At 44.5% G+C, this 13836-nt stretch overlaps 1 protein-coding gene across 1 annotated transcript in view; it reads right to left on the bottom strand.

Annotated features, from left to right (window-relative positions):
* LOC124585675 (homeobox protein Nkx-2.1-like) overlaps window positions 1–13836 on the bottom strand; it is a 329681-nt gene that overhangs the window by 21151 nt on the left and 294694 nt on the right. Inside the window, exon 7 of the mRNA XM_047131393.1 lies at window positions 5069–5155. Within this exon, the coding sequence (XP_046987349.1) occupies window positions 5069–5155 (87 nt within the window). The remainder of the gene's footprint in view (window positions 1–5068; window positions 5156–13836) is intronic.

Raw genomic sequence — 13836 nt, forward strand, 5'->3', positions numbered from 1 at the left:
CAGACACCAGAGCACGTGTAAACTGAGTGAACAACGGTCATCGGAAAGTTTGTCCTTTTTGAAGATGCAACCACGCTTGACGCCCTGGTGCAAAAACAGACACTTCATCTGCGTAGTCTGTTACTGGCAGGAGTGTGGTGAACACGGCGGCAGTTCACGAGTCATTGAACACGGAATGATAATCAGTGCAAGACGCATGGATCGTAGCATACAGAGACTACACAAAACTGCCCGTGTTCAACAGTGTCTGCTGTGGACCTTTAGTACCGCAGGGCAATGTTTCTACCGCAAACGATGACCACAATTGTTTGGTGACCGGGCGTTAGGTAGCCTCCGCAGGCCCACATGAGTTGATTGATGTTTTGCCGTGAGGCAGATCACTGCAAGTGTCAATGTGGGTTATCAGGATCCCGTTCCTAGCAGGACTGTATGAAGACCAATGCACGTATTAGGCTTCACTTATTCTGTATGTCTAACGTAACAAATTCCAATACAACGTGTACCAGTGAACCGAAACATTATGACGACTACCCATCGTGAGACTGGGTGCCATCTGTTGGTGTTTCGGGCTCGCAACACAGTAAGCAAGGTATCGGGTAGTGATAATTTAAGTACAGCTTCTCACAGAAGTCCAGTGTGGGCTGTAATTATCGTACCGTAGCGAAATTTGGTAAATATACCGATACATTAATGCGGAACCGATTATATTAGTTCCAATTTTGGCTACCAGGTGCAAATCTGGCTCTGAACGCAAGAAAGACGTATGGAAATGTATCCATATGTAGCAGATTAGGAACAGGACGTGGGCAGAAAAGGTGAAACAACTGAGAAAGACATGATGTTAGTAACCACGGCTTACACAATTTGTTCAATGTGACCACCGAAGACGTCGACGAGATACTGCATCCGCAGAGCGACGTGATCAACATTTGCATTTCCGGTGTTACCTGAGCTACGTGTCCCTGCTAAAGGAGTTCTTTTAGATATCCCCAGTGCCTAAAGTCACCTGGATTCATATCGAGCGATCTTGAAAGCCATGCATCTGGAAAACATCTGGAGATAACACGTTCGTGGAAGGTTGCATTAAGCAGATTTTTCACTTAGCGAGTGACATAACGTGTTGCCCCATCTTGCATGAAAACAGTGGCTTTCATACAGTTGCGCTCTTTCTCAGCAGGAAGCACATTCTGTATAACGTGGCCTCGATAACGTGCAAACGTCACGATACACTTGACAGGCCCTCTGTGTCTATTCTCCTCGAAGAAGAACGGACCGAGAGTAAAACTGCTTGTGAATCCACATCACATAGTCACATACGGCGGATCCAGTGGCTCTTCGTGCACAACACAAGGTTCAATAGTACCCCAAATTCGGCAGTTCTGTTTATTTACTGCACCCTGTAGAGCAAAATGTGTCTCGCCACTCCCCAGAATATTGCCTGGCCACATGTCATGAACTTCGATCCGTGCCAGAAACCGAAGATCAAATTCAGGACGTCGCTGTGGCTCATAAGGTTTCAGTTGCTGCACCGTCTGGGTCTTGTACGGGTGCCAGAGTAAAACAGACGGCAAAACTATCCGTACTGCTGACCACGGGTAGACAATTTACGTGACGTTGCACAAGCACTAGCGTTTCCCCGTGCACGTGCTGCATGGTCAGTTACAGCAACAGCGGCCTTGTCAATACCTGCCACTGGAACGGGGTACCTTCCTCTTCCAGGTACCACACTAAGCACAACCGTGTTTTCAAATTTCGTGATCTTCTTTAATCCATTTAATGACATCGAGCCATTCGTCAGACCTTTCAGTTGACGATAGTCTTTCAATACAGCATTATAATTGCCACCGTCCACATTAAACAGTTTCGCTAATAGCGCACGTTCTCTCTTCTCGATAGCCAAACTGTGCACTGTAAAGTGATTTCTAAATATTCAGTGTTTCATTAGCAGCAAGATATATACTATTCTATTCAGTTTATTTCATTGACTTCTTCATAATCTGTTGGTGCGCCGTTGGCGGCACGATTACCACAAGGCGGGTTCAATGTTCGATGCAAGTTGTGCCCAATTTTTTCCCGGCGTAAATCGCTTCCGCATTAACGCATTAGCGTATTTACCAACTTTCGCTGCCATACTATGATCACAGCCCACAATGGGTGTCCGTGAGTAGCTGCACTTTAATTATAACCACCCGGTATGTGAGAGGAGCAGGGACGAAAGGGGAATCATTGTAGCTAGGATGTGGGCCGCGGATGGAGAAATACACTGAGTTAACCGAATTTCACAATGGTCAGAGCGCCGTGGTCCTACGACTGGGAAAGAGAACTGGCCCGTTCGAGGAACGATTCTGGAGATCGATTCCAGAGAAGTGTCGCTGCACGTGGAGTGAGTGAGGACTCGCTTTGGTCGGCAAGGAAGTGGCCGTGACGTCGGCTAGTGTAAGCGAGAGCGGCGAGAACGGTGGAGGGCCGGCCTCGGACCGCTGCGGATACACAGCAGGCGCAGGTAGTGAGCGGCAGGCATCCAGCCCTGGTTGTGGACTGCAGACAATGTGCTCGCGCCGGCTATGCGTGTCACTTTCGACAAGACTGTACGCTTGGAAGTGACGGTTACGTGCTATAGCGACTGTCAGCCGTGACTGCCAATGGAGCTGGCTTGCTACGAGTGGACGAGTGGAAAATTTTTGGTAGTTAGCGGCACTAAGTAGTTTTTTCTGTTAACGGTAAAAGCTATCTGGCGTGTTATTACTGCTGTGGGACCATTGTAGCGTGACTGGAGCGTTATTCAATACCTGATTGGCGTTCGAGCGGCGTTGTTCTCCAACCTTGTGGTTATCGTGGGAGGGTTCAAAAATGGCTCTGAGCACTATGGGACTTAACTTCTAAGGTCATCAGTCCCCGACGTCCGCCCCCGGTAGCTGAGTGGTCAGCGCGACAGACCGTCAATCCAAAGGGCCCGGGTTCGATTCCCGGCTGGGTCGGAGATTTTCTCCGCTCAGGGACTGGGTGTTGTGTTGTTCTAATCATCATAACTTCATCCCCATCGACGCGCAAGTCGCCGAAGTGGCGCCAAATCGAAAGATTTGCACCAGGCGAGCGGTCTACCCGACGGGAGGCCCTCGTCACACGACATTTCATTTCAGTCCCCGAGAACTTAGAACTACTTAAACGAAACTAACCGAAGGACATCACACACATCCATGCCCGAGGTCGCGCGGTTCCAGACTGTAGCGCCTAGAACCGCTCGGCCACCACGGCCGGCTATCGTAGAAGGGTACGACTAAAATAGTGTCTACCATGAATTGTGAAACGAATTGTAATATGCCATTTCCTGTGATGAGCTGCCTGTGTGGGCAAATTCCGAAATCCAATTTTTTAAAAAAAGGAACTTCTGGTTTCTAGCTGTGTCTGTGGATTTGCTGATCTAGTTGTTTCCTAAAATAAGATAGTGAATTTCGTCTTCAGCTGTACAGTAAGTTTGGATTCGTGCTTGAAAGGTTCCTTGTCTCCCGCTCTGTTGACGAATTAGTATTAAGATTAGTATTTTGATATTTGTTATTTATGTTCCTACTGTGTACCTTTTAGTGTGGAACGTGTTAGCAAAGGCGTTATTTATATTAAGTGATTTCTAAATATTCAGAGTTTCGTTGGCAGCAAGATATGTACTAATCTGTAAAGGTTATTTCGGTGACTTTTTTGTAATCTTTTGGTGCACCGTTGGCACCATGATTACCACAAGGCTGCTTCAGTGTACAATTATACGTAAAGGGCGTTCATGTATGCTTCTAATTAGGTGCTTGAGGAGTTTGTTTTGAAGCTTAGTTGCAAAAAACAAATTTGAAGCTGTTATCTTTGGTAAATGCTTTTAGTGTTTTGAATATCAAGGTTAATTTATCCTACAATTAATTTGACTGAGCACATTTGATTACTAAGCTGTGGCGCTTTGAGTAATTACAACTCGCTTATTGCAACTAAATGTAATTTTTGAGACTGTTTTCATCAATAAAATTGATTTATTGCTTGCCATTGTGTGAAACCACCACGTTCCACTTCCCGTGACCTAGCTCTCTCTACCTTTTCATTCGCAAGCTGCTGTCGTGAGCATTCGAGGGAAGTGGTTGACGAACAGAGAAACCACGAGTAGGCAACAACATGTCTTATCACGGAACATGGAGGTCGGGGGCTTGCCCGCTCGGTAAAGCGGGATGGATATGAGGAGAGAGAATAACGATGGTGCAAGCACAAGCGCTTCGCAGTACACTTTTCAGCGAACATTGTTGAACATGGACTCCACAACAGACGACCCCTACATCTTCCCAGCTATAACTGTAGTGACCACGAGATCATCGAGATTGGACCGTGGATCAACGGAACGTGTCGCCTTGTCGAATGAATGATGTTTCTTGCTACAACAGGGACAGACGCGCCGTGATCCAGACGAATTGCTGCTGGGATCATGTACCGCACCACGAACGCAGGCCGATGGGGGAGGTTTATGCTATGGGGAACATTCAGTTGGACTTCCATGGGACCTGGTAATAATTGAAGACGGCGCAACAGCTGTCGACTATGTGAACTTTATTGCGGACCACTTGCATCCGTTCAAGGTTGACGACAGTGCCATTTTTCAACAGTTTGAGAAGCATAGTAGAGAAGTCATGTTGTTATCATTGCCACAAAATTTGCCTGATCGGAATCCGATGGAACATATCTGGGACGCTACTGGGCCCACAATTTACGAAAAGTGCGTGGCCTGTGAGTAGATATCTATTATCTTGCACCTTTGGAATTATACTAACCATTTTTCTAATCCATGGCGCGCGGAATGGCTTCTGTATTGAATTCCAAAGTGGACAAACGCGCTGTTAAGCAGGTAGGCAGATGCCTTGGCTCACTAGTATATGTTAGCGTAAGGGCGTGCATTGTGAACTCAGAGAAGTGGATCCAGCAGCTGCTGTGAAGCTGAATACCAGTAGATGTGAGGGCGCCATCGAGGAGTGTTGGCGTGGTTTAGAACAGTATCGAAGGGAAGAGCGCTGAGGGATGGCTTTCGAGGAGAGCAGCGACTCACCTGGTTCTGCGCGTTCTGCTCGGCCATCGCCTTCTCCTTAGCCTGCCGCTTGCACTTGTACCGGTGGTTCTGGAACCAGATCTTCACCTGCAACACAAAAAATGCTGCCCGTTAAGAAAAGTAGTTACCAGCGCCTTTCAGACGAAGGAAAACTGGGTTGCCTGGTGAACAGCTTGTCGTGACAGGATAGTTAACAATATTATACGTTTTCCTTTAAAGGGACATAATATGTGTACCTCCTAAATAGTCATTAAAATTTCTTTACGTACGACTCGTTTCAGAGCCTTTACCACACCAAAACTCTTGTAATGACTAATGAATATCCTAGTTCACAATTAAGATATGTGAGACTGAAAATTACATTGTATAATACACAGCTGTGCTAACTTATTTTTATAAAAGACGATCGATTTCGGTCATAAGTCTGGCCATCTTCGGATCCCAAACAGGTATTCAGTTGTTCACTTTACGACTGCAAAGCCCAATGAAGCTCTTAACACAGCTGTCTATGTTTAACAGTCATGCCTTGTGAACTCAAACACGCTTGAAGCGTGAAGCTTGAATCCGTCGTAAATGGCCGTCATAAGAACATCAGATACACATCTCTGTGCTCTTAATTCGCACTTATCTTTTTGTCAATTTGGTTCCTCTGTGATAAATTCTTATCACAACACACGTCTGTAACTTCTCTCCCCCGTCCCTTTCCATCGCAGACAATTTCGAAAAGAGAGCGTTCAGCTACAACACCATGATGTGCTTCTTGTCGTATTTAACTTTAATTCGTGGTTATGTTTAACTGTAGCCTATACAGTCCTACACAAATTACCATACAACTTGACAACTGAAAATCTGTGCCATAGTTGGATTCGAACTCGCATATGAATCTTAAACATCCAAGCGCACTTCCAGCAGTTAAAGAAACCTGCTGTATCACTGATGTTTTCCTTCCATTATTTTCGAAAATTCCAAGTCCTTGGTGGAGGTGTACTTGCATGGTCTACTACGCGCGAGAATTAGGAGATGCGAGTTCGAATCACGTTGCAGAATTTTTCAGTGCTTTGGTGGTTCGGTGACTCGATGGTAGCCGGCACGGTACCTCAGCCTATTCGGTCGTGGGACTGGCCACGCTCCGTAATGAAAAAGAAAAGAAAAAAACTTGAGTAAAGTTTTCATCAAAGGATTTTGAGACATGTCATGTGGTATCTGCACAGAACTTCATAAGAGAAATGACGAAGACGCAGCTAGAAAAGAAAAGGAAAAATGTTATAAAGTTCCAGACGGTGTATGTACAGAGCTCGGATTCAATGCCCGTTGAGTCCTACAGTTTTTATTCTTCACTTGTCACTTGTATCACCTTTGAAGATGTTTGCTACATCTACATCTACATCTACATCTACATGATTACTCTGCAATTCACATTTAAGTGCTTGGCACAGGGTTCATCGAACCACAATCATACTATCTCTCTACCATTCCAGTCCAGAACAGCGCGCGGGAAAAACGAACACCTAAACCTTTCTGTTCGAGCTCTGATTTCTCTTATTTTATTTTGATGATCATTCCTACCTATGTAGGTTGGGCTCAACAAAATATTTTCGCATTCGGAAGAGAAAGTTGGTGGCTGAAACTTCGTAAATACATCTCGCCGCGACGAAAAACGTCTTTGCTTTAATGACTTCTATCCCAACTCGCGTATCATATCTGCCACACTCTCTCCCCTATTACGTGATAATACAAAACGAGCTGCCCTTTTTTGCACCCTTTCGATGTCCTGATGTGGAAAATGTCGAGTTGCACCATGGTTCAGAGTCCAAGTTACACTCGCTCCTACAACTGGCTGGATAAGTCAGTGCAGAGGCCGAAAGAAGGGAGCTGCATACCAGCTCCAACAGACCCACGCCCAGTGAAGCACTGTGCAGTTCAAATCGACCTTCGGATTGATGACGGCTTTAGTTACTTACGTGAGACGAATATTAGGGCGATGACTATGTTAGTGAACAGATTTTATCGATCACTTTGAATTCGATGTTTCCATGGATACAGAAATTTTCGCTTGAACAATAAGCATTCACGCAGACGACCTCATTCGTACTCTCGCGCACACACTCGTACGTGCCATTTACGCTGAACTGCGAAACATGCAACGACACAAATACAGCTTTACTGTCCCCGTTACACCCCTGACCGAGGCAGGAGAGAAATAAACACGCCGCCATTGGAACAGCGTGCTACGGCGTGCAAACACACACAAAGAGGGCGGCGTCAGACGGAATGCGTGACACCGAGTTTATAGACTGTGAATAGCGCGTCTTGTCGGCGGAGTGACAACTGAGCAAGCATCACTTAGAGCGAGCAAACGCGCCGCGTGTTTGCAATGAGCGTCGCCGCGGACAGCTCGGGCGTTGAGGACGCTCGCCTGCGCGCAGTCCATTAATGATAAGGCCGCGCCGCTGATGAGCCGGGGCTCGAACACTGGACGCGCCCGCTCAAAGACGCGCCGCATGCATAAGTGAGGCGGCGGCACGCCTCTGGACTCGGCTCTCCTAGCGGCCGGCCATTACCGCCACTGACATCTGTCTCGGAACGCCGCTTGATCAACTGGACGACCGCCGTGTTGAAACATTTAGGTTTGTAATGTGATTGTAGTTACGTAACCGACAGTAGTCTGCAGCACAGCTCTTAGCACGTGAATGGCATATGAACATGTATTTCATCTCGTCCCTTACACGCTTTGCCCTGTACTGAACTTTACTGGCTGCGAGAATGTGAACTGTCAATAACTTTAAACCAAACCAAAACTGCATGAATTTATATAACACAAAAACTGAATCTGATGCAACACTATTGATATGAAATTGGCCCTGGTAATAAAACAAAACCTGATCGATTTGAAAATAATGGTCCCTGTGCTTAATAAATGCTATTCATAAAATTAAAAAAATTATCTTTATCTCTGCAATGATAATGCTCTTTGCACTGCTCTCTGTTAGTTCTTAAAATTGTATATAGTTAGCTTACAGCTACTGTGCAAGGCTGTTGTCTGAGACAACCATTCTTCGGCAAAATAGTTAATCAAAAACGACATGGATCTGGGAACTATTATTGACTTGTGGTGATTAACAATATGGCACTAACTTTAAAACTTGTTTTTTGACTCTTTGAAAATTAATAATGCTCACAATTAACACACAATCAACTAATTATACATTAACAATTAGCCTTACAGAATCGTTGGATGGAGTGTTATACATTGTCTCAATCATCACTTACGAATACGCGCATTGCATTACTAACAAAACAACTTTATTTGTCTCTGTTACTTCCAGTATAGTATCTTACAAATAAAAAGTCATTACTGCCCGTAGCGAGTAAGTATATCTCCAGCACACATCGGATACAACACGTCTTTACACTTGAGAGTCCTCCAGACATCTATCTAAAGTTACTCTAACACATTACCCATTAGTTTGAACCAGCGATCGCTGTTGAGCAGCGATGCTACTACACAATCGATACTACATTTGTTGATCTCTGGTTCAATATAAAATTTTCTTAAAACTTTACCCTGTGTATATACCTTTCAGTGTGTGTAACAGAACGATTACTCCTAGTAAATAAACTATAAACTACTGTGGTGTGCATAGTGAGGGTATTAAGCATGGTAGCACACGTCATGATTTCTTTCCGTTCCAACTGCGTGTGGAGCGTGGCAAGAATCGTTTGAATGGCTCTGCGCTTGTTGTAATCAGTCTAATCTTATCTTCACGGTACCCTCAGGAACAATACGTGGGAGGATGAACATAATTTCTAGATTCTTCACTTACTGCTGGTGGGCATCTTCCTTCAAGTGTCTGCAAATATAGTTTGGTTTTTTTAACATTTCCGTGTCGCTTTCCCGTGATACGAACAAATCTGTGACCATTTTCGCTGCCCTTCGGTGTATATGTCCAATATCCCCCGTTGCTTTTATTTGGAATGGGTCACAAACACTTCAGCAATACTGTAAGGTGGGACGCACAGGTATAAGCAGCCTCCTATGTAGACCGACTGCATTTTGCCAATGAACTGAAGTCTGCACTTGCCTTACATACGATTGAGCCTATGTGATCATACCATTTCATATCCCTAAGAATATATTTGTATGAGGTCATTGATCCATAACTGTGACTCGCTGATGTAATCACCGAACACTACTTTCCTGCATTTTTCAAACTGCTCAATTTTATATACCTGTACATTTAAAGTAAGTTGTCACACTTTGCACCACTTTGAAATATTATCAAGATATGACCTGGTATTTGCGCTGATTTTTTCACTTTAGATAATTACATTATCCAGAAAAAGTCTGAGGTCACTCTTAATACTGTCTGAAGTATGAATGACAAATCTCTAGGGCGTATCTGAATTGCTTCCATCTTTATAGGTGGCTTCCCTCTTACCTAACACGCTGCGTCCAAGATTACCTACGACTCTTTTTATGCTTTACTTGAGATAGCAATCCTAAGGAATAACACTGTGCCACAATCCATCCATTACACAAGAACGGGGATAAAACTGATAGAAATAACTACAGAGAGATTCCGTTCTGCCTGTTACTTACACAAATTCCTTCAAAACTCTTACTTTTTAAAAAGTTTGAAGCACAAATGGACATTTAATTGGCGAATATACCAGCTCAAAATTTAAAATTCAAGGCGAAATATACGAGGCTTTTGATATAAAAACAGAGGTCCCACAGGGAGAGGGCTATATCCCTTGCTGTTCAGTCTTCTACTAGAAAAAACTAATTAGAACATGAGAAAAAGAAGTAGAAGGAATAACCATTGGCAAACTACGTAAACTAAAATTCATTTACGATGTTTAGCTTATGGAGACGATCTAGCCGCCTTTTCAAACAACAGGGAGGAACCCATTTTTTCCCTTGAAAACAACCATGACATAGCTGCTAAAAGTAGATTGAAAAGTTCTTAAGAAAGAACCCAATGCACGGTAGGTTCTCCTCTATAGCTAAATGGAGAATCAATTAGTAGACAGTTCGGAAAAATCTCCCAAATATCCAAATTTAAATATCGAAGGCATGGGTTACGTGCGCGTCGTCCACTTCTCCGCTTCACTTTGACGAATGTGCAGAAACATTCTAGACGGTAATGGTGTATGGAACGACATCACTGGGGACAGGAATGCCATCAGATAGTGTTTTTGGGTGAATTCAGGATCTATTTGTTTGAAAATGATGGGCGCATTTTGGTTCGCAACAGACAGGGGGAGCGGCGTCACAGTGACTGCATTCGCACAAGACATGAAGGGCCAGTTCAAGGTCTTATGGTGCGGGTTGCTATTGGGTACAGCTATAAACCACAGCTGGTGCGTGTCCAGGGCACAGTGACCATGTGGCCTACACAAATGACATCCCGCGACCCGTAGCCATGCCCTTTCTGCACAACACCCCAAACGCCATTTTTCAGCAAGACAATGTACGACCACATGTTGCTGCGTGAACACGTGCCTTCTTGGTGTCACAGGATGTCAGCCTTTTGTCCTGGCCTGGCAGATCACAAGACTTCTCGCTAGTCGAAAATATGAGGGACATGGCGAAACGACGGGTGAAGCGCTGTGACCGAATGCCAACCACTACATATAAACTTTGTAGCCAGGTGACTGTAGCATGGGTCACAGGACATCATTCGCGACGAAGCCATCACGCATGGAACAAGTTATCAGGGTCCATGGCGAACCCTGTGTCCACTAGGCAACAGGACACATGCTTAACCGAGGTGACTGAAATGCTAATCAACTCTGTGTAACATACTACTGTACATGTCCTGTCAATACGAACGTCCTTTCTCTAGTCGTTCAAGGTGTTCTGTTTTATCTGAATATGAGTGTATTAACAAAGAGACAATAATGGATTAACAACAACTCCTATTGTTTCTCAAAAAATTCGGGATAACATTATTAAATTACGGAATGATTATAAGTCATACCTACTTGGTAAATTAGTCGCTAATAACAACAAACCGGAGACCATATCTGGAATACGGTAACACGGACAGGAGAACTTAAGAAAAACCATGGCGAGAAGATGTAGAGATTTTGGGAGAAGAAGAAGAAAGTCATCAATTCAGAGAAATTCAGACGCGTTCCATACCTGGACAAAACGATGTAAAAAGTAATGGGGAATTGTATAACATGCGCAGGAATTGAAAAGAACATTGAGGACATATTAGATGACGACAAGTTTGGCTTTAGAAAAGGTAAAGCCGCGGAATCCAGTCCTGACGTTACACTTCGTAATACAGGCAAGACTTAAAAAAAGCTAAGTCAACTTCATAGGATTTCTTGGCCTAGAGAAAATAAACTGGTGTAAAATGTTTGAAAGACACGGAGAAAGAAGTACAAACTACAGGGAAAGAACGGCAATATAAAATACGCACAAGAACCAAGAGGGAACAATAAGAACGCTTCACCCTTGAATGCACCTAATAAAACATTTATGCGGCATAAATACTGATACCTATTGATTACAAATTTCTTCCATGTCTTCTTTCTAAACAGAAGACATTTTGAGCTCAAGTACTTCATGTAACTAAAGTGTGAATCGCACTTTATTTTATTTATTTGGTAGGAGAAGTATGCCTATTTATGTTTCTCTAGTCAGGATGAAGATTCCAATTTTCTGCATTAGACATAAAGGTAGTATGTCCTATATCATCCATCTTCAGCAAGCGTCTCACTAAGAAGATGTCCGCAGCTCGTGGTCGTGCGGTAGCGTTCTCGCTTCCCACGCCCGGGTTCCCGGGTTCGATTCCCGGCGTGGTCAGTGATTTTCTCTGCCTCGTGATGACTGGGTGTTGTGTGCTGTCCTTAGGTTAGTTAGATTTAAGTAGTTCTAAGTTCTAGGGGACTGATGACCATAGACGTTAAGTCCCATAGTGCTCAGAGCCAGAGAGACACTAAGAAGATGACGTCAGCTGTCGAGCGACTGCTAGGAAGAAATTTTCCACGCTGCGTAAGAAAAATTAGTCTAAAGTCTTGTAGACAGCGCGAATGTTAGTAGCAGACGACTAATTAAGTTGTGCGTGGACGAGAAAGGTTGTGACGATGGCCTGTTTCGAGGAACGAAGTTTATTTATGTATTTAATCGTATGGCTAGGGCCCTCCATGGGGCAGGCCGTTCGCCGGGTGCCGGTCTTTCAATCTGACGCCACTTCGGCGACCTGCAGTCGATGAGGATGAGAGGATGATGAGGACAGCACAACACCCAGTCCCTGGGCGGAGAAAATTCTCCGACCCAGCCGGGAATGGAAGCCGGGCCCAGAGGATTGACAATCCGTCACGCTGACCATTCAGCTACCGGGGGCGGCCAAGGAACGGCATTAAATCGGGTAGATGAAAATGTAGGCTTTCGCAGCAGTTGTCCACGATATAGAGAGTTCTGAAATGTTTGTACCACGTCGCTTTTGCCTGAATCTTAGGATCCGTCCTTTAGATCTTCTTCCTAGGTCTTTCGTCTCAAATTGGCTACAAACTTGTCTCAGTGCCAAACTCGTACCTATTTAAGAGTGTATTTCTCACGCTTATCGCCACGAACGTTCACGTTTAGCTGCTGACTGTAGTCGTATTTGGTGGGGGCGTTCACTGGTGTGCTAGTGGCTACATGGCGGGGCGTAAGTGGCGCCCCGCTTGCGTTTATGTTTATGTTTTCACAGCATGCTGGCGGCGTCCTCGATGCACCGAAAACAGGCAGCCGAAAGCCGCTGTGCCGGCCGGGGTGGCCAAGCGGTTAAAGGCGCTAGAGTCTGGAACCGCGCGACCGCTACGGTCGCAGGTTCGAATCCTGCCTCGGGCATGGGTGTGTGTGATGTCCTTAGGTTAGTTAGCTTTAAGTAGTTCTAAGTTCTAGGGGACTGATGACCTTAGAAGTTAAGTGCCATAGCGCTCAGAGCCATTTGAATGAAAAGCCGCTGTCACGATTAATACTGTTCGGGCCTTTAGCAAGCTCGACTGCCTCTCCGACTTTTCGTTTGTGTTGCTCTGCTGATTTTGCTGTGTTCGGCTACGGTGGACGTGCTGAGTGGCCTGAGGAGTGTTTGTCGCTTGCGGTCTTTTAGAAATTCTTTAACCTCACGACGTGTGCCCCCTATTTATAATTTATCGCAGTGGCACCTAATTTCGTCTGCTTCGACAATCTGCAGTGATTCTGACTGGCCTTTCGTCGATATTTATATATCTTTTCCACTGCTTGATAGTTGCTAATGAGCAGACATCGTTGGACAGGAATAATCACAGGCAAGGGTGAACGACATGAAACACAGTACATACGTAGGAGGTGTGGTGGTAAATTTATAACGAAAAGTGGGTGGCAGAACTTTCACCACAATGAAAAGCAGGATAACAGACATAAATAACTTTCATGTTTGACACAGGTCAGGCTCGCAACATAAAGGTCAATGACAACTGACAAAAATTTTTTTTCGTATGATATAATTGGAAATAAACAATTTTAATTTTTTTTTTGTTTGATCCTAGTGCGAAACCTCGATTCTTTGCAAATTTCTTGATTGTAGGTCAACAAGAAGAACCCTATAGGTTCTAATCAGTGGTTTAGTGAGTATCAAAATATGAGATATAAATGGCAGGATCTTTTGACTGCATTGGCTTAGAAGTTTCTCTTTTTTACTTTGCCAAGGGATCGTAGACCTTAGTATGTAACATAAGTTTAAATTGATATGCCTTTCCGTAACTGAGAAAAAGGGTTACGAACAGTC

Source organism: Schistocerca americana, chromosome 1, assembly GCF_021461395.2.
Source record: "Schistocerca americana isolate TAMUIC-IGC-003095 chromosome 1, iqSchAmer2.1, whole genome shotgun sequence".
Taxonomy (NCBI): Eukaryota; Metazoa; Arthropoda; class Insecta; order Orthoptera; family Acrididae; genus Schistocerca; species Schistocerca americana.